At 38.7% G+C, this 25,747-nt stretch overlaps 1 protein-coding gene across 6 annotated transcripts in view; it reads left to right on the top strand.

Moving 5' to 3' along the window:
- The window catches only part of atp11c (ATPase phospholipid transporting 11C (ATP11C blood group)), a 53,458-nt gene that overhangs the window by 23,733 nt on the left and 3,978 nt on the right, over nucleotides 1-25,747 (top strand). For 2 of the 6 annotated variants that reach the window (XM_008420740.3, XM_008420743.3), the window contains exons 3-30: nucleotides 1,208-1,297; nucleotides 7,680-7,760; nucleotides 8,811-8,918; nucleotides 9,555-9,683; nucleotides 9,942-10,030; nucleotides 10,823-10,873; nucleotides 11,298-11,362; nucleotides 11,454-11,535; nucleotides 11,615-11,759; nucleotides 13,414-13,611; nucleotides 14,725-14,895; nucleotides 15,189-15,415; nucleotides 15,968-16,039; nucleotides 16,125-16,198; nucleotides 16,293-16,396; nucleotides 16,477-16,658; nucleotides 17,112-17,378; nucleotides 17,924-18,101; nucleotides 18,193-18,295; nucleotides 18,394-18,539; nucleotides 18,723-18,782; nucleotides 19,707-19,834; nucleotides 20,675-20,810; nucleotides 20,906-20,971; nucleotides 21,099-21,202; nucleotides 21,295-21,451; nucleotides 23,504-23,603; nucleotides 25,467-25,498. In XM_008420740.3, coding sequence (XP_008418962.1) covers nucleotides 1,208-1,297; nucleotides 7,680-7,760; nucleotides 8,811-8,918; nucleotides 9,555-9,683; nucleotides 9,942-10,030; nucleotides 10,823-10,873; nucleotides 11,298-11,362; nucleotides 11,454-11,535; nucleotides 11,615-11,759; nucleotides 13,414-13,611; nucleotides 14,725-14,895; nucleotides 15,189-15,415; nucleotides 15,968-16,039; nucleotides 16,125-16,198; nucleotides 16,293-16,396; nucleotides 16,477-16,658; nucleotides 17,112-17,378; nucleotides 17,924-18,101; nucleotides 18,193-18,295; nucleotides 18,394-18,539; nucleotides 18,723-18,782; nucleotides 19,707-19,834; nucleotides 20,675-20,810; nucleotides 20,906-20,971; nucleotides 21,099-21,202; nucleotides 21,295-21,451; nucleotides 23,504-23,599 — 3,309 coding nt within the window. In that variant the 3' untranslated portion in view covers nucleotides 23,600-23,603; nucleotides 25,467-25,498. Of the gene's footprint in view, nucleotides 1-1,207; nucleotides 1,298-7,679; nucleotides 7,761-8,810; nucleotides 8,919-9,554; nucleotides 9,684-9,941; nucleotides 10,031-10,822; nucleotides 10,874-11,297; nucleotides 11,363-11,453; nucleotides 11,536-11,614; nucleotides 11,760-13,413; nucleotides 13,612-14,724; nucleotides 14,896-15,188; nucleotides 15,416-15,967; nucleotides 16,040-16,124; nucleotides 16,199-16,292; nucleotides 16,397-16,476; nucleotides 16,659-17,111; nucleotides 17,379-17,923; nucleotides 18,102-18,192; nucleotides 18,296-18,393; nucleotides 18,540-18,722; nucleotides 18,783-19,706; nucleotides 19,835-20,674; nucleotides 20,811-20,905; nucleotides 20,972-21,098; nucleotides 21,203-21,294; nucleotides 21,452-22,603; nucleotides 22,695-23,503; nucleotides 23,604-25,466; nucleotides 25,499-25,747 lie in introns of all 6 variants that reach the window. The other 4 variants (XM_081611777.1, XM_008420744.3, XM_008420741.3 and 1 more) reach the window with 4 other exon arrangements.

Raw genomic sequence — 25,747 nt, 5'->3', positions numbered from 1 at the left:
TTGAGACTAGTTCACAGAAAGTCAAGCAGATAAAATGTGTTTCTTTATGGCCAGTATTGTCAGTGGTCATGGTCACTTAAACAAGAGCAAAAACAACTTGGTGCTGTGATTCACTCCACATCGAAGAGTTCCCAAATAAAATACATAAATCAGCAAACTAAACCAGTGATGTTTGGCCAGCAACTAAGAACAAAAATAGTGACTGAATTGAATTATTCAATTCAATATTCTACCCAAAGAATTGGAGATGATCCATTAAACTGTGTAGGTGGAGGGCGTTCAAAACCTCTGCCAACTTGCCTATGGATGGCAGACACAAATTAGAACAGAAGAGTAATGTTCTTTGGACACATTAGTCTAAAATTTAATTATTTGGACATTAGAACAGAAGGCATGTTTGACATCAGCCAAATGTAGGCAGGGTAATTGTATCGGTATAACACATTTTCAGCAATTAGACAATTTAAAGTGCTTTACATGATTAGCAGGTAAATAAAACGACAAGCTAGCTAAAAAACAAACATGCATTACATTCCATCATCAAACTAAGGCAAAATATAGCAATCCCCACAGAACCTCATACAGACCCGAAGCACAGAGCCTGGAATGTAATGGCTCACTACCATAAAAACCACCATGAGTTTTACCATGTAACTGATGAAATTATGAGATATGTAAAATAAATAAACAAATAAATAAATAAAGCTTAAGAAAAAGTTAACCCTGCAGCACGATGAGGACTCAACACAACATAAACTTCATCCAGAACTGCCTGAGAAGTAGGTTTGATCTGAATGAGAAGCTGTGTGTTAATATGAAGAGGCTTTACAAGCAAGAGATCCTTAAAACACCAACACAGCTGAAAGTGAAGAATGTGGCAAACCTTCTTCAGTCCAAATAGATTTTAAATGTTGTTTCTTCCTGCAGTTAAATCTTCTTTTCTTTCTTTTCCAGAGATGAATAAAAATAATAGACATCTGTATATCAATGTTTCTTACTTAAAAACTGAATATCATTTAGGAGTCCTATTTTCTTGATGACCTATTTTCAAGAAGGTTTATAAGCACACAATGTTGTTTTCCTTTCTGGTTTTTCTTTTACCAAATTAAGTTTGTTCAAATATCCTGCTGAAACGTTAGGTATATAAAATAAAAACAAAAAAAAATAAGCAACATATCTGACTTGTATTTATATTTTTCTTTTGCAGTATACAGTCTGGAACTTTCTACCAAAGAACCTGTTTGAACAATTTCGAAGAATTGCCAATTTTTACTTCCTTATCATCTTCCTGGTACAGGTGAGTTCGAGCTTTCAGTAAGCTAAACCAATGAAAAGGCCTGATGGTGCATGTCTGGGTGGGTCCGTGTCTTTAAGGACACAGTGAATCTTGTTACACAGTAGCTGTGGTGCAGAATGTATATTTGCACAAGGAAGTGGTGTGAAGCAATATCAGGTTGTTTCAGCTATGTGTGCTAACAACACCTACTTTTACAGTATGTGTGAAATTTGTACTTCTGTAATGGTTCAGAAGCACACGTGTTTCTATTCAGCACGTATTACTACACATGTATAACCTTGGATATTTTTGACGTCTTGCGTTTTAAGAAAAATATGTGTAAAGAAGTAAATACACTGAGTAAATATTAATATGAGAGCCAAATTAAAAGTGAAAATAGAGATCTGTGACTGATTACATTAAGTGTTTACTACCTATAAAAATATCCACTTATCTGCAGGTCGTATTGTGCTACAACTTCTGTCCAGTTTCTGAATAGCTCTTAACCTAAGGATCTATTTGCACAGACGTTACTGTTCTCCTCTTGTGTGGTATCAAAAGTGAAGAAGGGCTTTGAGAGCGCATCTGCTTTTGTTCCTCTGTTAGCTGTAGTGTCTTTTCTGATCCCTTAAAGTGGGAACTGTCTGCTCTCCTTTTAAAAGGAACCTGAGCGGTCTCTAAAGTAGACAGATTCTAGTTTGGGCTTGCTCATGGGCCTGGATCTTCTTTCTAAGGTGTCATACTGACTAAATGAGCTGAAACTGACAGCTCCTTTCAGTCCAGTTCTGCAGCCAAAAGAGGCAGATCACCATTCTGTTTATGACATCTCTCACTATCTTAAATTGGGCCAAATAATTAAAGTTTCTCCCAACCCTTTGATCATCTTTAACACCTTCTCGGGATTTATGCTTTTCAGCTTGTCAGTTTGCTTCAATTTTATCCTAAGCAGGTGTTTTTTTTCCAGGTGAATTAGTGGGAAAAAAACCAGGTGTTAAGGGCGCACAATGTTCAGTGTGTGTAAGCCAACATAAATGTTTTCTTCGGTTGCATGTTGCCACATGATGCAGATTTCTGGTGTAGAGTATTAGTAGAGGAAAATTTCTGCTTTTTTTCCCCTGGAAACATGAGTCAGTGGGTGTCCCCGGATTGTTAACGGTGTTTACTGATGCTGGAGCATGATCGGCACTTCCTTTGCAGGAAGCTCCTTATGGTGAGCACTCGGTTCCGTTTCACCGGGATTTTAGACAGCGAGGAACAGGTACACACGTCGTGCCGCTGAGTCGTGCTTGAATTTTTTTTCTGACAGAAATAAACCGTCTCTCATCCCTTGAGAGAGACTATATGCAAATACCCTAATGCTAACGCCATCCAACCTCCGACTCCATTCCATCAACCCTTTGTCTCCCCTTTTTACTGTCAGGGTTGCCGTCGTTCTTTCTCAGTCTGTATCCCACATAGCCCCCCGTGTCTCTGCAGCGCTGCACTGCTGACGTCAGCAGCCAGGGAGCCCTCTGTACTTCACAGTGACACAAATAGACACAGGCTGATAAAAAAGCACCACTCTTCTATAAATAGCCCCTGAATGTCTTTGCCTGAGAGTTCAGTCGAACAGGAATAGAGCACTGTGAGAGACAGAAACTGAAAATGAGAACGGGAGAGCGGGAGGGAACGGGGGCTGCCGGGGTAGGAGGACATCAAGACCCACGGCACAGAAATGGGGACCCCGGAGACCTGCTGTCTGTTGCTCACCCTGACACATTTCCTGCATCAGATGAAGTGCTGCTGTGCTCTGCTGCTCTGAAATCACACCCGCATATCAGCAGGAGTACACAGTTCACTCATACTGCAGAGTTTTACTTTATTTATTTATATATTTTCTGGCATTGCATTTGGTGCATTGGAGAAAGGTGGTGGGAGAACTGAAAGTGTTTTTTGTGCAGGAAACATGATGTGCGGAATATTTGTGACGACTGAGGACTGTTTGGGAAAATCAGTGAACCTGAAAGACTTGGGTAGGTTTTAGTTTTCTTAGGGTGCATTCAAACTAGCCCTGTTTCGTCCACTTAAATTCAAATTTAGTTTATTTGCCTAGAAATTCCGGATTGTTTGGGGAGGTGTGAAAGTGTAATCAAACTCTGGTTCACCTAAAAGCCTCGGTCTCAGTTTGGTTGAAGTGAACGCTGGTGCAGTTTGAATGCATATGTGAATGACAAGTGGACCGGAGTCCACTCCAAAAGCAGGATGGGAACTACAGCGCAGTCCATTCTGGGTAAATACAACCTAAACAAAAGTCACCTAGTCTAGAGCTGCTGGAAGAAATGGCTCGAGGTCTTTTAACAAAGATAAGAGAGAAATCCTACAACCGTTAAAGTCTGACGCCACTCCATTTCTGTTTATATTTGGTGTCGTTTACTTCAGCAGTTCTTGGTGCAGCGCCGCCACATGTGAGAAGGGGTGAAAAGGTTTTTCAAAGGGTTTGGATTGTTTGACACAGAGCAGAGTCAAAGCTAACTCCACCAGCGGAAAATGTAACAAATGTTGTCATTTTTGTCACCAATCGAAATGAGTCTTGGACTATGAGGGTGTTTTCACACCTATCAGTTGAGTGTTGCAGCCCAAGTTAGCGTTGAAAAAACCATGATGCTCGATATTTGTGGAATTCACCAAGCCTTGTATAACAATGAAGGTTTTAGCCCTGAACATTTTAATTGTTTCAAATCCTGGATTGTGGTCTACAATACAGCCATACAAACTACATTTCATTATAACTCTAATCATGCAGGGCGTCTTTTGATGGGAAACTCTAATGTGAAACTCCAAGGCCCATTGTGCAAATTTTTTTAAAAGGTAGCAACGTAAAGTGAAACCAGAACTCAACAGTCTGGGGATTAGCTAAGCCAGAGTTTAAGGACTCTTGTTTGGCGTTACAATTTCTCAGTGACATGAAAAATGGCATGTTATGCAAACCTCTTGATGTAGTGATATGTTTGCGCTGCGGCCTTCCTCTTCGAGATATCAGATTGTGACAAAAAAAAAATACAAGATACCGGATACAAATGGCTGAAATGAACATTTTCTGTAGGGTTACCGTACCTTTTGCATTATTGGGTGAGAACTGCTGCTCCTCTTCATTGAAATAAACTGGATGAGGTTGTTCGGCCATCTGATCTGGATTTCCAGACATTTTCCTACCAGGACTAATTGGTGCAGACCCAGAACTCACTGTAGAGACAGTCTGTTCTGACCTGTGAATGCCTTGTGACCCCCAGAATGGACTGGAGTGTCAATAGGGGGATAAATGGGTTTCCCTCCTTGATCTGTTCCACCAATGACTCAATCTTGGAAGACAGTGTGTGGAAAAAGAACTAAAGCTTTTTCTGTATTTACCTACAGCAGTAAAACATTTAGTTGTCTCACTTCAGATGGATTTACATAAATGTAAACATACTTGGCATAATGAACAACCCAGTGAAAGTGCAGTGTTGAGACAGGCCTGAATTGAGTTATCCACTCACTTAATGGTGTCATCAGTCGTCACCATTTAGCTATTTTAAATGCAAAGTGATTTTCCATATTACCACAGTTCTTCTAGAGTTAAATTCTGCTGTTCTATTAAAAAAACCTGCCTGAAAGCCATGCAGAGTTAAATTTAGCGAGGCATTCTGCATGTTAGCTGGTTCAATAATGGAAAAGCTTAGTTTTTAATAGGACTTTAAAACCTGAAAAGGAGCATTTCTCACATACTTTATACTTCTTTGGCCTCAAATACACAGATATTTGTGTATCTCAGGTTTAGGCCGATCAAATAGCGAGATTTAAGGAAGCTAGACCTAATTTCAACAGGAAGCAACAGTGTAACTCAGATCCACTTCAGGTTTTGTTTAGCTCCAGAGCTGTTCATCATCGTCCAGACTTTACATTCAACATTTAGGATTATTAGCTCTAGCTTTCAGTGGGCTGCCCAGCTCATCAAGAAAAACTGTTAATAATGTACAGCTTACAAAGTCTGTTTACTCATTACAGTGTTATTTACTAAAAAATCATATGTATTTGATTATGTCTTTCTTTCCAAGACATTTTTCTTTAAGTTTAAACGTTTCAGTTTCATCTTGTTCAGACTGTCTATCCCCACAACAAAGACCAAACAACCCTCTGCAGAAAACCTTTAGTAACACAAACCTGCACTTATTAACAAACCAATTAATGTAATGGAAACCAGCTCCTTGTTCCCTCTGTTCCTGTTCTAATTATGAAAACTATCATGATGCTTTTGAGGGTGAGAAGCTTGTCAACTCAAGCTTCTCGCAGTTTTGTTGTGAAAAGAGAATGAAAGTACTCTTTTAGATCTAACTTTTATACCCAGACACTAAAAAAAGCCCCTTTATCCACAGTTTCTTTTTTTAGTCCTTTATTGTACACTTGAGATACGCCAAAGTAGTGCTGAGAATGTTCAAGTCAAGGTTATTTATAAAGCATAGTTTAAACAACTGCTTCTGAAGTTCTGTAGTTTAAAAATAGCTTTAAAAGACGCAAAGTGCAGTGTAAAGATTGCTTTGCATGCTTTGGCTTCACTCTGAGCTGTGTGTGGTCTGCTGAATGCTTCGTCATCTGGGTATCCTCTTTTTGGGTCTTGTGGTTGTTCCCACTTTTATTTGACATTTAAATATTGTGAAGGGCTCTTGAAGATTGGGATACTTGGTCATTGTTGAGGCTTTAGTTTACTTTATTGTCTTGCAAACTTGCTTGCTGGTCTGAAATGCTTTTTATGTGGCTCCACGTGTGAATAAGTGAAGCTTATTTTATAAAACATCACGTCATGTTGTGTTAACTTGTTGTGAAAAGACTAGAAATAACCGTTTTTTTTCTCGACATCCAACGTTAAACCACACTAAACTGACCTAAATGTTTTAGGTCAGAATTATTTACACTTGGTAAATGCCAGAGATAATTCCTTACTTTCAATCAATTCAGAGAGCGACATAAATTCATTCATTATTTGGCAGAACTGCCTTTAATCTGTACATTTTGTGTTTCGTCCTGCCGCAACAGAATTTCTTATAAGAAGGAACCTTTTCAGCAGCCGGCATCTGAAAAAGTTTTTGATGTTCTCATCTTCCAAACTCATAAAAATTGAAGATTTACTTCAGTTGTCCCTGTTTGCTTGTATTAGTTTTGTGGTGCTAAAAATTGTTTGCGTTGGATTTCAAAAGAGGGTGTAGATTGCTTCAATCGCCTCCACTTTTAATCACAATAACGTTTCGGAACATGACGTGTGAGCTTGTTAATCAGTGCATAACTTGAATGATTAGAGAGAACAATGTGCTACTCAATTCAGTAATCCACCAGCTTACAGTAACTTGCAGCTTTGAGACACTTGTATCATTTTTATGCATTCAGCCTGCTTTCTATAAATTTGGAGTGTTGCTGTGTAGACCTACCACATCTGGATGACTTATAGATGATTTATGAGTATTTAGTTCTTTTTGAACAAAGAGGTCAGATGTTATTCATTTGGCACCACTGTGTGTGTCAGATTAATTTATGCCCAAGTTAATTGTTGTTTTTGCTAGACTTGACAAAATCTTTACTTGCGTTTGCATGTGAACAGGTTTCTTATTGCGTAATTATTGTGGGTTTGCATTCCTGTTGATTTGGAAATGTTGCTCCATTTTTAGGTCATGCAAGTTAGAAACACAGAAACATAAAACTTTCTAGTTGTTGTTGCCAGAATATAAATGAGTTGAGTATGCCATGTGTGTGCACGCTGTCATAATGAAACCGGCTGTTCCGCCAGAAAGGAGACTTAGGTGGCACGATGTAGGGGGGAAAATCTGCATTATGTGGGATCAAGAATGCCAGAGTAAATCCATTAGTTGGTTTATAGGGACACATGAGTACATAGAACTGATTGTCTCATTAGACCTTAGCTGGAGTCTTTTTTGAAGTGGTTGTTTGGGATATTACCAGATCTAAACTCATAAGATGCATAGAGCTTCAGTGGAAGCACACATTGTATTCCCCTCCACAGAGCTGAGGGGGGGGGCGAGGTAACGGGAATTTGACAAAGCTCCTTGCTGGCCTTCTACTATGGCTTGGCAGAGACACAGAAGTGTTGGCATGCCTGCAGATTAAGCACTCTGTCCCAGGCACTCTTGATTAAAAGTTCTTTGGCCCAGAACCTCCTTTGCTTCCCTCAAAAATAAAAATGTCTCCCTCATGTTTCTCCTTATGGCCAAATATGTGGTGTGGTGTAAGTATGGATTACACCCTGGATTAAGGGTTAACCCAAACCTTTCAACTATCACCACATAATGTTCCTGCCATAGAAATAACACGCTGCAGCGGGAATTTCTAATTAATGCTTTAATGCACATTGTTGTCTTTTTTTTTTCTTTCCCTGCAGGTGATAGTGGACACCCCCACCAGCCCAGTCACCAGTGGCCTACCTTTATTTTTTGTCATCACAGTAACTGCTGTCAAACAGGTAAAATCCTGCCTAATGAGGCAGATCAGTGCTGATAACAGAAATGTCATTAGCTCTCCATTGCAATGTCCTGATTTTCTCATTGTCTTCCACTGCATTTTGCCCCCCCACTCTCCATATAACACATTAAGCTCTGTTGCCTTTACAACTCCCACGTTGTTTTTTGTATAAAGTACTCGACTAATGCTCTCTTGGGTTCTGTATTAATGTGCTTTGCTGGTGAGTTCTGATTGGGGTGAAGATGAAACGGGCTCCTGGGAAGTGTGAGTAAATGTGGAGAGAATGAGCGAGCCAGTCTATTACAGAGATACAAATTATCAGGGGGAGTGTCCGTTTCTTCCTCTCTGTTGCTGCAACATCCCAGTGTCAGATGTATTGTTTTAGGATCGGCTTTTTAGTTGCTCCACTGCTGGGACTTTGAAATGGACAATAGTGGGTGGACTTCCCTGCAAAAATAAGAGGGAACCACTCACATTAGCGGAGCTCTTCCAGCCAGGGTTTGATGAGAGATTCCAAGGAGGTGTGCCCAACTTTATTACTGTGACTGAAGTGATTTCTGCTGCCTCTCTTCATCCTCTCCCTGGCGTTATTCCTCTATGTTAATCAACCAGACTTTCTCCTCCCATCACCTTTCCCTGTAATCTCACATTTTGGCTCGAGATCAGTGTTGGCATGGATTGAACTCTTTCTTTCTTCCCTCAGCATCTCTTGTACTTTCATTGCTGTATTTTAAGAATAAACCAGATTTTATTTCTTACTTGACTGCAGAATGTGCATTATTTTGTTCCTGGCTTAGTATATCTTCATGGTCTGCTGTTTAGTAGTTCTTTCGGGCAATTAACATCAACCAGTCACCTTACAGGAATTGTTCTTTTGCCATGTTCAGAGGTCATAATTGTGTTCATGCCCCACTTTTTCCGCATTCTATGACTTTCTATTGATCTCACAGCTCTTAGTGTCTCGTGGGTATTAATGGGTCGGTGAAAGTTTACCATTTTTTTGTTTGCTCAGCAGATAAACCAATTTAGATTTTTTGACACATTGCCACAGGGATATGAGGACTGGCTGCGGCACAAGGCTGACCGGGAGGTGAATGAGTACCGGGTGTCCGTACTAGAGGATGGCCGGAGGATACGGAAGATGAGTGCTAAAATCAAGGTAACTTTTTGCACACACATCCTAACTTGGATCAGTAGGAAAAAAAAATAACAATGTTTTTGCAGTGAGAAGTTGTTAGAGGGCTGCTGATAATCAATACCAATATGTGTCTTCTGTTGCTGTTCACGCTGATTTAATGTCAATATTAAGAGTTGGGTTTGCTGTGTTTGTTAAGCAACCTATAAAATCATTCCAGCATACGGAGGCTGAGAAACTCAAGATAAACTGGTGTTGTTTATACGTTGGGCTTTATATGCAGGTATTCCAAAGTTTCAAGCTGTCACACTGCTGTTTTAATTTTTTTTCAGTATGCAAGTTAAGCTAAAATTAAACTTCCAGGAAATGATATATTTTAGATGTTCTGCTATTCTTTGTAATGATGTTTCCGACAGCTATGAAGCATGTGTCTGCCTGCAAACATTCACACTGACAAGCCTCTGAATATTAAGCACAGGAAATGCAAAGTCACTGACATTTACTGTTTAAATCCCTGTGAAATCCATGATTCTGCCTAACATTTACGATTCCTATTGCATTTCCAATTGAATCTACTGTTTAATTTACATTAGTCATTGTTGTGTATGTTGTCTGTTATTCTACTTCATTGTGCTATTTTACTTATTGTAAACCCTTCAGGTTGGAGATATTGTGGAAGTAGAAGAAGATGAGACCTTTCCCTGTGATCTAATCCTGCTGCAGTCCAGCCGAGATGATGGCACATGTTTTGTTACCACAGCAAGTCTGGATGGAGAGTCCAACCATAAAGTGAGATGCACTGCCACTCATCTCCAATTACTGTCCTAATCCCTATTTATATCATCAGAAGATCTTAGAGTCAGTCATCACATGCATTTGTTGCATTATTACCTCCATATTCATTTGTCACAGCATTTTAATACCTTTTTTAAACTCCCACTCTTTCTCTAGCTGAGTGAGAAAGAGAACAGGAAGCTAAAAAGACCGTTTGACCTTACTCAGTCCTGGCTTTCAGTTCTTACTCTGTTTGTTTGTCCCATCTTCTAGACACACTACACAGTGGCAGACCTAGAGAGTGATCTGCAGTATCTCAGTGCCACCATCGAGTGTGAACAGCCTCAGCCTGACCTTTACAAGTAAGTCAGTCACCAGGTGGTCTCAGCAGATTTACACTACATGATTATGATGTCTTTTGAAAATGCTAGCCTGATTCCTAGCAATAAAATGAAGATGATATAGTCACAGCTGAAATCGGATATTTTTGTGCTCTTTATGGAAAGAAATATAACTTTTTTATCACTGACAATAATTTGAGCTCAACACTATTTTTATTTACTAAATACCACAAAATTTTACAAAACTTTTTTAGAGATTTATTTGAAACAATTGCTCTAAGCTTTATGACTTTGGTCAAGCATTTAGAATTTCCTTCCACAAGCTTCTCACAGTAATTTATTTGTATTTTGACCCATTCCTCCTGACAGAACTGGTGAAACTAAATCATATTTTATACTGAGAAACCTTACTCAATCATGGCTGGCAGGTCTTACTTTGCCAGTCATGATTGACTAGCAAAGTAAAAAAAGCTCCATGTTTTATGCTGCTTTGCTCAAACACAAATTGTGTTTTTTGTCCGCGAGTACCTTTGCAAATGCTAACCTTTCTAGATTGCTTTAGAGTTATGACTTCTTGCTCTCTGGGTGGCTTCTCAGTCCATGACATCATCAGTAGGGTTTTCCCAAATTGTTCATAAACTTCCAAATTTTAATAAATACATGAAAGTGTTCTCTCATTTTCTCTCATGATAATTGGCAAAGATTTAGTTCGATTTAATGTCATGAGAGAAGAAGGTCATCAGTCTTCCTATGCAGTGTATTTAAATATCTGGTTTCCTTTGTATATACTAAGTGGATGTTATTCTATTCCAGATTTGTCGGCCGTATGCACATTTACAGAAACAGTCAGGAGCCTGATGTGAGGTGAGAGCTCTCATGCACAGCAATCTCAATCCACTTTAAACGGGAGCAAAATCAAAACATGGTTCCTTAAGCACCCATTTGTTTCCCTTTGCATCTCTAACAAATCACTTCTCTATTGATCCTTCATTGCAAACAAGCATTAACATTAAAACAGGCTGGCAGGGGTTTAGCCAGCCTGCTTCCAAAGCACTCCCACTGGCATTTCTCATTGACTACTTTGTAATAGCCACAAACAAATTCCAGTGTCCTTCTGAAGAGCACTGGGACGGGTGTAAACCTGGACTGCAGCCCCGCTGTCACTGCGTATTTTAGAACAGATGCCAGATGCCCTGCCAGGTTCCCATTTACAGAATGGAGGACTTTGTGGATTGCACAGCTCCTGAATCGCAACACAAGTGTTTAATCCACTGATGTGATTGTGCAGATCTTTAGGCCCAGAAAACCTGCTGCTGAAAGGAGCAAATTTGAAGAACACTCAGAAGATATGTGGTGAGTCAAATGAAAGCAGCGTCACTCAGTGGGCTTTTATGCTGAAAGCTGATCCTTTTTTTTAATGTTTTTTCTGTTTTTTTCTCTCAAGGTGTCGCAGTTTACACTGGAATGGAGACAAAAATGGCTCTCAACTACCAGGGAAAATCGCAAAAACGGTCCGCTGTGGAGAAGTATGTCTGTAGCGAGAACCGCAGACGAGATTAAACACGTCTGGTCTACTGCTTGTTGTAACTAATACTGTTATTTCAGGTCTATCAACGCCTTCCTTCTGGTTTACCTTTTTATCCTGGTGAGCAAAGCGCTTGTGTGCACCACACTGAAGTATGTGTGGCAGAGCAAACACGATGAGACGTGGTACAACGAGAAAACGCAGAAGGAGAAGGAAACTAATCAGGTGCCGTTAACTTGTTTTTGAAAAACATTGATAAAATGTCTGTACACGATTTTAAAACTGGTGCATTGCTGTCCCTACAACAAAACGTCAACCAAAACTGATTTAGACAGCAGTTTATGTTTTAAGCTCTAATTTAACAATGGATTTGTGTAGATCTGCCCTGTCAATAACTACAGTTACTTTATAACAGTGTAACATACTGTGATGTTTTCAAAGTTTTGTTTTGTACACTATCATATAAGGAAATGAGCTTTCAGCTTTTGAAAGAGAAAAAAATGATGTGAAACAAAAAAAAAAAATGTGGCATTTATTTTTCAACTCTGCTTAATAGTCAGTATGACTCGGTTGCATTTATGGAAATTATTATTGCCTAGAATGTAAACACAGATTTTTGTAGAGTTTGGAAATTATGTGTGTGTCTATCACATGAAATCCAAGTTTACTTGGATTTCATGTGATAGTTTGTGGCACTAATGAAAAAAAAAGCAAAACTGTTGAGTAATTTTACAAGGCAAGTTGTTTGCTAAAGAATTAAATGTTGAACTGAAACTTTATTTTTTTAGGATAATTGTCACCTAAACGCAACCTTCTGGAAAGTCTTCAACTTTTTATTTATTCACTCTTAATAACCTTGGTTGAATAAAAGTCCCCAGGCTGCAGATGTCCTATTTGAGACTGAAAGCTGACCAGGTGCTTTGGTTTCACTTCAGCTTCTAAAATGCAAATTTGAAACATTAAATCCTAATACATAGTTGTTGAGCTCTGTGACGTTAAATATTTACTGGTGATTGCTCCAGCCTTTAGGCCACTGCTCCATCTGTAATGTTTTACACACTGTGACGCAAAGAAAACGCGTGAATTAGCCACTGCTGACCTACGTCACTACATGCTCCTTTCTCTTTGTATTTGTTCTTTAGTTAACTGTGAAACTTGTTCCTTATTTGCTGTATAAACCTTTGTGTGGGGGAGCTGATTTCAGCTGAAAAACAAAATGTTCTCAACACAGTGCACAGTTCAATCAAAATTTCACAAAGTCAACTTCATAAAAAAAATCCGTTACTGTACTTTCTCTGACATTGTACCAGGGTACTGAATGGTGCTGATTTTATTTTTTGTCATTGGTATTGACCTATAGTTTATAAAGTCAGTTGCATAAGACAAGTTACCCAACATGGTGCCATTGTCTTGAAAATGGGGCAGAATTTAGTTTTTTATATCTTGTTTCTGTTTCCTAATAATAAAATAATGAAACATTATAGTTTGTGAATTTTTGTTTGCAAAATATAAAATATTGTAGTTGCATATAAAAATAGTGGTGGGACATGGTGGTTATTCACATTTGCAATACATATATAAAAAAGTCCTGCAATTAAAGTAAAATTTTTGCTGATTAGTAAAGAATTAAACACTTATGATTAATATTTTTCAAAACAGAAACATATAAACACATTCTGGATTAAAACTACGACTCGCCACTAGTTCTGACAACATGTTTGTTTACATTTTATATCACAATTAAATGCACCATCTTTTATTATGTATTGTCAAATCTAACATGTGAAAGTTTCAACTGCAGAAAAGTTGTTAGTTTTAACGTTTTTGAAAACCTGTGTGTCATTTTAACTTTTTTCTTTTTCTTTTTTTTTTCCAACAGTACCTAAAAATGTTCACAGACTTCTTGTCCTTCATGGTGCTCTTCAACTTCATCATTCCGGTGTCCATGTACGTCACGGTTGAGATGCAAAAGTTCTTGGGGTCCTTTTTCATTACATGGGACAAAGATTTCTTCGACCCTGAAATCCAAGAGGGGGCGCTGGTCAACACATCAGACCTCAATGAGGAGTTGGGACAGGTCAGGCCGCAAGACACATTCAAATAACACTTTTGATTGACTGTTTTTCTTTTTTACGTTGTTTCTAAGATTGTTATCCAAACATACATTTCTAAGTAAAAAGAAAGAATAAACATGTGGTAGACATTTATTACTAGCCGTGTTGTGCAAAGAATTTTACTTTTGGCTACTCTGCTTTTAATAAAGTAACACAAGGAGTAAAACAAGCTGATGTTGGAGCATCAGCTCCAACATCAGCTGATGCTCCAGCATCAGCTGATGTTGATGCTGGTTGGTGTTGATGCTGGTTGGAGCCTGGTGGAGCTGCAGGCTCCACCAGGCTCCTCTGGTGGAGCCTGCAGCTAGGAGCTTCCCAAATATGATATTACAACAATGTTACTGCAACAGGAGAGATGGATTATGCTTCACTTCTTTACACATTATAACCGGGTTTAAATTTATGTATGCAAAAAATAAATAAATGCAAGTTTCCTCTTTCAGCCAGCAGACTGGCAGTGTGCAGCAATAGGTAGAGCAAGTGTTGTACTGGCTTAATCTATGCACTACACAGCTTCAGTCTCATTATGTTTAATTCTTTTTAATTTTTACCAAGTTTATCTAACTTGTGGTTATATTTGTAATTACTAATATTTAATACTTTGGATGGAGTAGCTTGTCAACAAATAAGCAATTTCTCCTCTGAATTAATAAACTGTATTGTGCAGCATATCAAGTTCTTAGACATATGGGATTTATTGCTTCCCCATAAGAATATTGAAACGTTAGTATAAATTGTAGAAATAAAAACATTTGGTTTTTCTCAACTTTTGTTCCAGAAAATTAGCATACTTGAAAAAAATCTTGGATTATGAGTGACTCCTGCTACAGTAAAAAAAATAAATAAATAAAAATAAAAGATGCATAGCAGTAGATTTGCAACACAGGCAATTAATTTTCTTTTTATACATCTGATCATCACAAAAAGTGCTTTTTTTGTACCAGCTACACTTAGCATTTAAAATAAATACAAGAATTTGCACCTTACCAATTTGACACATGCTGTGTAATTATTTTTTCTAATATTCTTTTTTTATTGTTTTACATTTTGTGCTTTCCCCATGATGTTTACTGCAGGTGGAGTACATCTTCACAGACAAGACCGGCACCCTCACTCAGAACAACATGGAGTTCATAGAGTGCTGCATCGACGGCTTCCAGTACAAGCATGGGGACGGGAGCTCAGAGTTGGACGGGTTTTGCGTCACAGATGGACCTGTAAACAAAATCCAGCAGAAAGCTGGCAGGGTGAGTGTTGTGTTGCCCCACCATCTGGTACAAGAAGTCGTGCAGGCATTAGCATATGGCCATTACATAGCTCATTGGTCAGAAAGACCCTTCATAGGTCACCCGTGTGTGGCCTGTGACATGTCGACATATGCAGTTAACATAAAGTGGGAAAAATGTTTGCTCTGGAAAGAAGCACCTGTTAATTTTTGTAGAACTTATTTTGATAAAAAGTAAATTCATCCATGTTGAAATGAGCTAACTTGTTTGATTTTAGTTTCCTTTAATGAGCTGTCTTTTTGTTTTGTTGTTAGGAGAGGGAGGAGCTTTTCCTTCGTGCCCTCTGTCTGTGCCACACCGTCCAGGTGAAGGAGTCTACAAAGCAGAGGCAAGACCAGATTGACCAGATAGATCAGATAGACCAGATTGACCAGGTCGATGGCTTAGGGCTCGATCACGAGTTTCTGGACCCGCCACAGAAGGAAATGGGCTTCATAGCTTCCTCGCCCGATGAGATTGCTCTGGTTAAGGGAGCCATGAGGTAAAAAAAGATGACAGATGTTGTGAAATAATCAATTTGAGTTGATATTGCTTGAATACTAGTAAATAATTTTTGAAGAAAAAATAACAAATTCCATGTAATGTTGCATCTCAGTAAATTGCATAAAGATCTCAAGTGTTTATTTCAAGTAATGATAGATGATTATGGTTGACAGCTAATGAAACACAAAGTCAAGCTGATCAAAGAAAAACAAAGGATCATTCTTGTCCAGGCTTCATTTCATAATCCTTTCAGAGTTGGATTTGTTGCTGTTACAACATGTTTTCCTTCCCCCTAATTTTGCATTAATATGCTTTAATGCTGAATCTGAACAGTCAGCTTCTTAAATAATGAGGTTTTGTGACTATTTGCTGTCAAGTCAGCAGTCTCACACACGATTCACTAGAACAATAATATGTCTGCATTGAGAAACTCTTGAATGTTCAGTAGTTTTAGGACTTGATCATCAAATTTAGCCCAAAGTAAAGCACAAATCACACAAATGCATGACTAAGAAATGTCACATGTTCAGTCATCTGTCTCCATCTGCAGGTACGGCTTCACGTTTCTGGGCCTGGAAAGTAAAAACATGAAAATTCTTAACAGAAATAAAGATGTTGAAACGTAAGTCAGTAACAACATTTGGATTGTCATAATTGATGCGTGTGTATTTTTTTTTAACTTAATTTTAATCTTGTGTTACTTGAAGGTATGAACTACTTCATGTGTTAAACTTTGACCCTGTGAGAAGGCGGATGAGTGTAATGGTCAAATCCAAAACAGGTGAGCTGAAGACTTTAATTTACTGCATTTTTATTTGATTTTCTGTCGATTTTCAACATTCACCATTTCTGTAATTGTTTATGTTTGTGTCCAGGTGACATATTGCTTTTCTGCAAGGGTGCAGATTCTTCTATTTTCCCTCAAGTCAGACAGGAGGAGGTGGAGAGGATACGCATGCATGTGGAACGCAACGCAACCGTGAGTGAAAAACAAACTGTTGTAGCTTCTTCACCAAACAGTCTCAAGGTTTTCTGTGGTAACATTTTTTCTCTGTCCAGGAGGGCTATCGCACATTGTGTGTAGCCTACAAACATCTCAGCGCACAGGAGTACGCCAGGGCAGACGCAGACTTGAGAGAAGCTAGACTGACTCTCCAGGACAGAGAGGAGAAGCTGATGGCTGTTTACAACCGAGTGGAGACTGATATGATTTTAATAGGAGCTACAGCTGTGGAAGATCAGTGGGTGCTAACTCCACATACTGTAGTCAAACTCTGATGAAGTAGTGTTTTAAAATGCTAAAGATCGTATTTTACTTTAAAAGGTTTTATAAGTTACAAATGACCTCATTTAAAATCTAAAGCTTTCCTAAGTGCCTTTCTTTTGTCTTACAGTTAGGAGATCCTTCTGTTAAATTTTCTTTAGCTTGTGCCCCTAACTCTTTATCATCTTACACTGCCACCATGTGGTTATGTACTGCTTCACAATCTTAAGATTTCAAAATGCTAAAACAAATTGTTGGTCTTATATGTTAAATATTTTCATTATTAATAAAACAAAACTTCCAAAATGTTGTGATTAATCAATTTAGCTCAATTTGTTGGGCACAATTAACATACATTTTCTTCCTTTTTTGTGTTTTACTTGGCAAAGTGTGCTCATTCTCCTCTAATGCGTCTCTTTCTACCCAAAAGGCTTCAGGATGAGGCGGCACAGACCATGGAGGCTCTGCAGGGAGCAGGCATGAAGATTTGGGTTCTGACAGGGGACAAGATGGAGACGGCCAAGTCCACCTGCTACGCTTGTGGACTGTTTAAGAAAAACACGGAACTGCTGGAGCTGACGCTGCGCACTCTTGAAGATGGAGGGAGGAGTCGGGAGGAGAGGCTGCATGATCTGTTACTTGAGTACCATAAGAAGGCTGTTCAAGATGCCCCACCTGTGAAATTAGGAATTACCAGGTTGGTATTTGAAATTACAAAATAATAAAACCTCTATTCAGTGCCTTGCAAGAAACACTGAACGACCTTAAACGTTTTCACATTTTCTCTCATTACAACCACAAAATTTAATGTGTTTTATGGAGATTTTGAGCGATAGACCAACACAAATCTGCAAAGCGGAAGGAAAATGATTTGTAGTTCTTAAATGTTCTACAAATAAACATCTCAAAAGTGAGATTATACCCTGAGTCACTAATACAGTTACAGCTCTGCATGTTTTAAGACATCTAGAGACTAGCAATTTGTCCCATTTTTATTTGCAGAACAGCTCAAGCTCAGATTGGGTGGAAAGTGCGTGTGAAAATCATTTTTTTAATTTTGCCATATGTTCTCACTTTGATACATCTTCTCATCAACCCTGAACAGGAAAAAAAATAGCAACCCTATGAATATTATGTTTGTGGAGCAACAAAATGTGAAGAAGTTGGCTTGTGTAATGCTATTAAAAGGTTTTTGTATCAGAAGTTGTAACTCATTCCTTATTTTCCTGCTGATTGCTGCAGGAGTTGGTCTGTAGCCGGACAGGATTACGGTTTCATCATCGATGGAGCTTCTTTGTCGATGGTTCTCAGCTCCTCCTCTGAACCAAACTCCAGAAGATACAAGAACCTGTTTCTGCAGATCTGTCAGAACTGCACGTCTGTTCTCTGCTGCCGCATGGCCCCTCTGCAGAAAGCCCAGGTCAGATCCGGTTATTTTAGTGAACTGGATTTATCACTTTTACAGCAAACGCTTGGCAACATGCAGCTCTCTGTTTTACTCCCATCTTTAGATTGTTAAACTGGTGAAGAACTCCAAAGGCAACCCAATTACTCTTTCCATTGGTGATGGAGCAAACGATGTCAGCATGATCTTGGAAGCTCATGTTGGCATTGGTAAGAAATCAGTGTAAATGTGGGGAACTGCTATCATTTGGTGCAGGTTATGTTGACCCTCTGTATATTTTCGTTTTTGTTTGGCCCTGGTGTTCCAGGTATTAAGGGTAAAGAGGGTCGGCAGGCAGTAAAGAACAGTGATTACGCCATCCCCAAACTCAAGCACCTCAAGAAACTTTTGTTGGCTCATGGACATCTTTACTACGTTCGCATTGCACACCTAGTGCAGTACTTCTTTTACAAGGTAACCAAAACTGATTTTGCCTTTTTAATGTTCTAATGCCTTGCTGCATTCATATTCAAAACTTCTATTGATCAGTTACTGTTTGCGAGACATTTTCTAGAAGTAACAAAACAAACTTTTGAGTTAAAATTAAAGTACTCATAACTTTGAACATCTTTTTCTCATTATTTTTTTCTTCCACAGAATCTTTGCTTCATCTTACCTCAGTTTTTGTACCAGTTCTTCTGTGGCTATTCCCAGCAAGTGAGTTTTTTCTTGGCGACAATGAGGTTTGAAAATTTTGCTATCATTAAAGGTGACTGAGCCCGTTTCCCTTAAATTACCCCACCCCCACTGGCCCTGTGACCTTTGACCTCTGTTGAAATAATTATAATAATCCAGTCATCACAACCCTGGTGATGTGTTTGTGCAATCAGACTATTATGAAGGTTTAACAAGAATTTTGTTATGGAAACACCACAGGGAACCTGCAGTGGTGTGAAAAAATATTTGCACTCTTACAGATTTATTCTGTTTTTATTTCTTTTTGTCACTCTGATAACCAGATTTTAATATAAGAGAAAAAAACAGAAATCTAAAGCTGCAGTTTTTAAATCATTTTTGATTGAGAAGGAAAAAAAACTGTACAAACTAATATTGGAGGATTTTCGACCATGTCTTGTTGGTGTGTTTTGGATCATTTAGACCAAAACCCAAGTGTGCTTGATCTTAAGGCAACATGATGGATGTTGATGGCCCTGCAGAAGTAAATCACACCAAGACCATCACACTGCCACCACTATGCTTTACTATTGGTGTGTGGTTGATTTTTTTTCTTTTCTCAAATTCTATTTTCATGGAGTTGGAAACGTTGGTTTAGATTTTTTTTCCCTTCCAAACAACATAATCACATATATTTACTGAGATATTTCTGACTCAAAGTGCTGAAAATGCAAAAATGAAAAAGTCTGTAAAGCTTCAAACACTTTTTCATGCCTCTGCTATTCTTTCTTTTGATCTAAGTTCCTGAAAGTAATATTTAGGCTTCCTCAGATGGCTTCCTTTTAAGACATATAGGTGATTTTGAGTTTTTTCTACTCCTTTATATTAATCCCCAGTCACCCCACCCCTTCTCCTCCTTCCTCCATCCTACCCCTCCAACCCTTCCTCCTGCTCCGTCCTCCCCAGCCCCTGTACGATGCAGCCTATCTGACGATGTACAACATCTGCTTCACCTCTATGCCCATCCTGGCTTACAGCCTTTTGGAGCAGCACATTTGCATTGAGGTTCTTTTGGAACACTCCACCCTCTACAGGTAACTTGGTGGTATTGCACCTTTTGAAAAGTGCATGTCTTGTTAGAAAATCAATTTGTTATTTTCAGATTGATTTGGGGTTTTGAACTATCAGTTATTAATATATTTTGTGAATAGACTGTCAAATTAAACAATCAACCTTTAACAATTTTCCCAAATCCATTATACAGACATAAGTATCCCTAATTACTGGGTTTATTAACGACTGAATAAATGCAGAATATAGACAAAAGTCTTAGTGCATTTATCATTGGATAAATGAATGTCTTTCTCGTAACCATGAAGTGAAAATTAATGAAGTTTGGTACACATTTAAAAGTGTTTTCAATGGCAGGAAACCAACCAATTTAAATTAACTCTACCAGTTCTCCCAGTAAGAGTAGTTAAATATCTAACCAGAACTATGATGATGGCTGCAGAAGTTATATTGTTGCCATAGGACATTTAAGAAGATGTAGGTGTGCATCAGCCTTTATGTATAATTTTGACAGTGGATTTGAGAAAATACGCCGAAGATTCAAACTTGTCCACCCAGTTCATTTTGTTATGTATCTATTAATTTCATACTGAAAAAAAAAATCTAATTCAACATTAAAATTTGATATTCCTGCAGATGAATGCTTGTAATCCTTTGGCTAGAACTTTAAGTTTAGCCTCTGTAAAATAAAAGTTTGGTTTTGGCCCCTCAGCTCCACTTTTATAGCACTTTTAATAAAAATTAATTAGAAAGATATATTTAAAAGTATTTAATAGCTGCTTAATTAACTCTAAACAGCACTGTTGTAAATTTCTATAAAGTTGCTTTCTGATTTTTTTTTTCTGCCGTTTAATTCATTTCAGAGACATTGCTAAGAATGCAATGTTACGGTGGAAGCTATTCCTTTATTGGACTGCGCTTGGAATCTTCCACGGATTAGTCTTCTTCTTTGGTGTTCGGTTTTTGTTCAGTAACCCAGCTCTGCAGGACAACGGCCAGGTTTGATTTCACTCAGCTTCTAAACAGAAATGAGACAAAATGATTGATTAGTCTCCGTCTCCTCATCACATCCTGTTTGCCTTTTTTGTATCCAGGTTTTTGGAAACTGGTCATATGGAACGATTGTGTTCACTGTCCTCGTCTTCACTGTAACGCTAAAGGTAAATGTGCTCCCTGTTCTAAGCTTTAGCACAAACAGGAGACTAAAAGTCCAGTAAAATTAGGATTTTGTGATGTAAACATGTTTATTCTGTGAAGATTTTAATTATCTTCTCTTGTTTTTTACAGCTGGCTCTGGACACACGGCACTGGACATGGATCAACCACTTTGTAATATGGGGCTCCCTGGCTTTTTATGTGTTTTTCAGCTTCTTCTGGGGAGGAATCATATGGTCAGAAAATTCACACAAATGTTTGTTGCAGCCGACCTTTTGTCAGCGTTCAGAAACAGATAATGTGACCTGAAGTGTGTTTTCTCCGGCAGGCCTTTCCTGAAGCACCAGCGTTTGTACTTTGTGTTCGCCAACATGCTGAGCTCTGTGTCGGCGTGGCTCGTCATCATCTTGCTCATCCTCCTCAGTCTACTGCCAGAGATCCTGCTTGTGGTGCTCCGCAAGCCCCGTGGACCCCACGCTCGACAGGTAACGCTGAACTGCATGTACACACACAGATCTTTATTTTCTGTGCACTTTCAACGCTCACTTTAGCAAATTAATTTGTTTCCTCAGGGCTATGTTGGTACATTTTCAAGTTGAGTCGTTTGGAGTACCTTTTAAAGAATAATTGACTAGATTTATGGTTTACATTTACAGCTAATGCTAAGTTTCACAGGTAGCTGTCATGACTAGCTATCTCTAAAGTGCATGCGTAACATAATACAGAACTTACCTGCAGTTTTAAAATTTAAGATAGAAAACCAAGAGAGCTATTCCTCTGCTGATGAAATATTTTGGTAGCTGACGTCTACTGATGTTTTATAACCACCTGCTGCACACATTTAATTAATCTACTTCAACATTTGGTGTTGTGTTTATACATAAATTCAGTAGGCTCAAATTTTTTATACTTTTTGCACATGTATTAAGATCAGACTTCAGACTTGAAATATCTGATAGTTTTCTATTTCTGGATTTTTCAATATAACAAAATCAAGATAAAAAACGTTTGAATTTCTAGACGTTGATCTTTTTAAATTAATATAATTTTAGATTGCATAATTTATCTTTGGAATATGTGCAGAATGTACCCATCAACTTAATTAATGGGTTGATGTTTTTTTTTGTGTTTTTTTCCAAAGTGGTGTTCTGTGAAATTATTGACAGTTGTTGAAAAATTTGGTACTTTCTACATTTGAGTCTGGAAAATTGTGTAATTTTGAATTTGTTGGAAATTCTGTAGGAGGTAAAGCATTATCAAAAGTTTTGTGACCTTCAAAATGCAGAGGAGAGTCACTCATACTAATTGATGGAACTGACCACAAATGGTTCCGGTTTCCATCCCGTCAGCCTTATGTTTGCACTGGAATAACAGGCTACATTTGCTCGAGTCTTTGGGGTATTTTATCATTTTTACTCTTGTAAACCATCATTGAAAATGTCAGATTTGCTTGATTTGTAGTTCTGTTACATTTATGATTAACTGATTTCCTTCCAGTCTACGTTTCAAGTACTTGGTTCTCCTATGTACCTTGACTTTTTTTACTTTCCAATCTGACTTCTCTGTGCTGTCACACATTCTTACCCGTCACCTTCCTATTTTTCCTTCTCTTCCTCTCTGTACTTTCCTCCCTAAAGATGAAGCATCGCCTTCCGTCCTCGGGGACTTCTACTATCTTCATGCTGTCTCAGACAGCTAGCACTCACAGCTTCTCATGGAGCGACTGAGGTCTCCTGTTTTCTCTGTTAAACTTTTTTCTCGTTCTGAGGATTTTCTGTTTGCGTGGACACTTGCTTGTTTTCCTCTCACTGTGTCCTCCCTCTCCCACTGTCTCCTTCCTTACATAAATTTATTCAAGCTGGCGCCCTATAGATTTTGATCCTGATCCCACTCTGTTGGACAGTTTAATTATGGAGTCAATGCTTGGAAGCCTCTGTTTTAAACATTGACTCAAATGGCTTAATCTAGTGATAATTTATTAAATTGGGAGGAGTGGTGTGCTGCCAGCTCTTCCTGCAGTGTGGAGTAGGACAGGGAGTCTGTGCTGAGCGTGCAGTCAGTCTTTCATCCTTGTCTGTCCAGTTTTATTATTCAGTGTCTCCTCCCAGCTGCCTTGCTGCTCCAATGCCTGCTGCCTCTGCATGTCCAGTCGGGTGACTGCAGCACCTCAAAGCACCCAAACGCAACTGCATGAGGCACGAGTCCACAACCTCATCCTGGATCCTCAACCCACAGCCCACAGCTTTTTCTGTGTTCAGTCTCATAAATTTTGTTTTGAGAAATATCCAAGTATATGAAAAAGTACGCTATAAAAAATGTTTAAAAGAAGGTTTGTTTTTCCAAGAGTTGTCTAGAAAGACACATGGACTAACTTTTACTGCCCATTTGTCTACTTTTAGTCTCTTGTGAATGTATATGTTTGTGTGTGTGTTTATGTGTGTAAGTGTGCTGGAGGAAGGAGAATCTGGAGAAATAGAAGCATGTTTGTGCTTGGCGGCGTAGTGAAGTCAACAGTGTGTTCTGCCTCACCCTTCTAGAAAAAGTCGAGTGCGGGGGACCCCCAGTCTCCCCAGTCTTCAGCCAGGCCCCTGCTCACCAGAACCTTTTCAGATGAATCCAATACTGTCATTTAAACAGGTACCAGCCCACTTTTAGGTCATTCAACTTAATCAGGGACTCACGCTTGACTTTAAACCCTTCTAGCTGCCCATCTTATTTTTAATGCTAAGTTCTAATAAGGTAATCGAAACCCCAATGGCCTATAAATCATATTTAATAATGAACAAGTGTTTTTCTTCTTGTCTGTGTTGTGTAAGCTGGATTAGGCTGGCTGAAGAGAGGCACTTATTACATTTCTGTCATTCTGGACCAAAACGTTTGTATGATACGGTTAAATAATACACATTTTTGCACAAACACATGCTCCTTTCAGCCTTCCTTTTGATGCAAAGCTTAAATTTCCATTTGCGTGTGCTTCTGATGTCTCCGTTTTTATTTACTTTCTTCCAGTCAGTTGTTTTCCTGAGTTGGAGTCTGAGGTGTCCTTCTTTTTCCTTCCTATCTCATGGTGTCAAACCACAGGGCTGGTCACTGTACTGCTCTGCTTTCCAGCATTCTTGTACCATTTGCAATGTTGCCTTTTGATTCTTTAGGTTAGGTCATCTCTGTTATTCACCGTCTGCTTATTTTGGTAAATAATGCATGCATTTGTGCTTGTTGTCCTTGGGTTTGGTGCATGAAGTTACTCTGATTCAAACTAAACGTTGCTGAATTATGGGCTGCAGACATCCAAATTGCAAAGAAACAAACATGGATAAAACTTCTGAAAACTCCTTCGTCCCTCGATGTGTTTTTATTTAGCCCTGCTAAAGGATTTATATCAGCTGAAGTTTTTTACATCTTGTCTTTTTACACTCACAAACTTTCAAGTATTTAAAGATTGTAAGTAACACAAAGATAAACATGATTACACACTGGAAGGAAACTCTTTTTAAAATTATACCAATAAAAATCTGAAACTTGTATTACGCAAATATATTTGCTCCTCTTTACTCTGGCACCTCTAAGTGAAATCTACTTCAGCCAATCAATAATTGTTAGGATTCAGCTGTTCTGTGAAGTCTTCAGAGGTTTGTTAGAGGACATTGGTGAACACCAGGCAGGGCAGGAATAAAGCTGGAGTATCTTGAGAGATGCTCATGTTATGAGACGACATCCCAAACTTAGGTAGATGTGATAGACACGTAATCAATATTAGTAGATAATACATTTGATATAATGTTCAATAATTTCACTGAGTTCCGACCCAGAACAACAAAGCATTCTGGGGGATGTAGGCAGAGGAAAGACTTTAGCTTCTAAACTTCACAGCCAACTGGACAAGGTTGGTGGCATCAACTCACTCTCTCTCTTTGGTTACCTAGCAACAACTGGTTGAGTAAGCTGCGCAGCAGCAGTTCAAGGTTTCGCCTCCGTGCTTCATAACTGTGTAAAAATTTTAAAACAACAGCGTGGAGTGAAGGGAGAAAATGAGTGCGACAGCTAGAGAGGAAAGTGGATAAAACATTGAATAGATTGTGTCACCTGTTTGACAGTGTTAGAGATATATAAATAAAAATAAAAAAATAAATAATTATTGATATCGACCGATGATGTGAAACCCTTATATTGTGAAATGTTTTTCAGTTATATCTAATGTCCAAAACGATGTGTAATTTTTCAACCTCATTACAGTTTGGCAGCTAATCTGATTTGGTCCATTACATAAAATCACAATAATTTACATAGAAGATTGTAGTTGTTAAAAAGACAAAATGCTAAAAAAAAATTCAGTAATTAACCTAACAGGGCAATTGTACATTTAGATACCTGTCTGTCCCCTGAACATAATGCTAAGGAGACTGGTCCCACTGTTCACCAGTGTCCCTGGCTGCCTAGCAGTAGCACACAGCTTCCTGTAAGAATGTTTGACTTTTAACCTGGTTTTTATTCTCCCTGTAGCTGGCAGAGGGTGGCCTCCTACAAGCTTCCAGGTAAACCTCAACGGCAGCACTAACTCTGTGTCGTGATCTGCCTGCTGGGCTTCAATAGATCAGCTGACATGAGGGGAAAATGGGATGATTTTCTTTACTAATGCGTGTCAGCTGTCGGTGGTGGCGATGCTGTAATCACTGTAGCTTTCTTCGTCATTGTTTTGTAGCCACTCACTGCTGATTCTGTGGTGTTTTAAGCCTCGTTACATGGTTCAATTCTCTCCTGTCGCCTCCAGCTCCTGATTGAAA

The sequence above is a fragment of the Poecilia reticulata genome, chromosome 10 (genome assembly GCF_904066995.2).
Source record: "Poecilia reticulata chromosome 10, P_reticulata-male-v2, whole genome shotgun sequence".
Classification (NCBI taxonomy): domain Eukaryota; kingdom Metazoa; phylum Chordata; class Actinopteri; order Cyprinodontiformes; family Poeciliidae; genus Poecilia; species Poecilia reticulata.
Note: the sequence above shows the minus strand (reverse complement) of the source record. Positions and strands in the feature narration are given on the sequence as shown.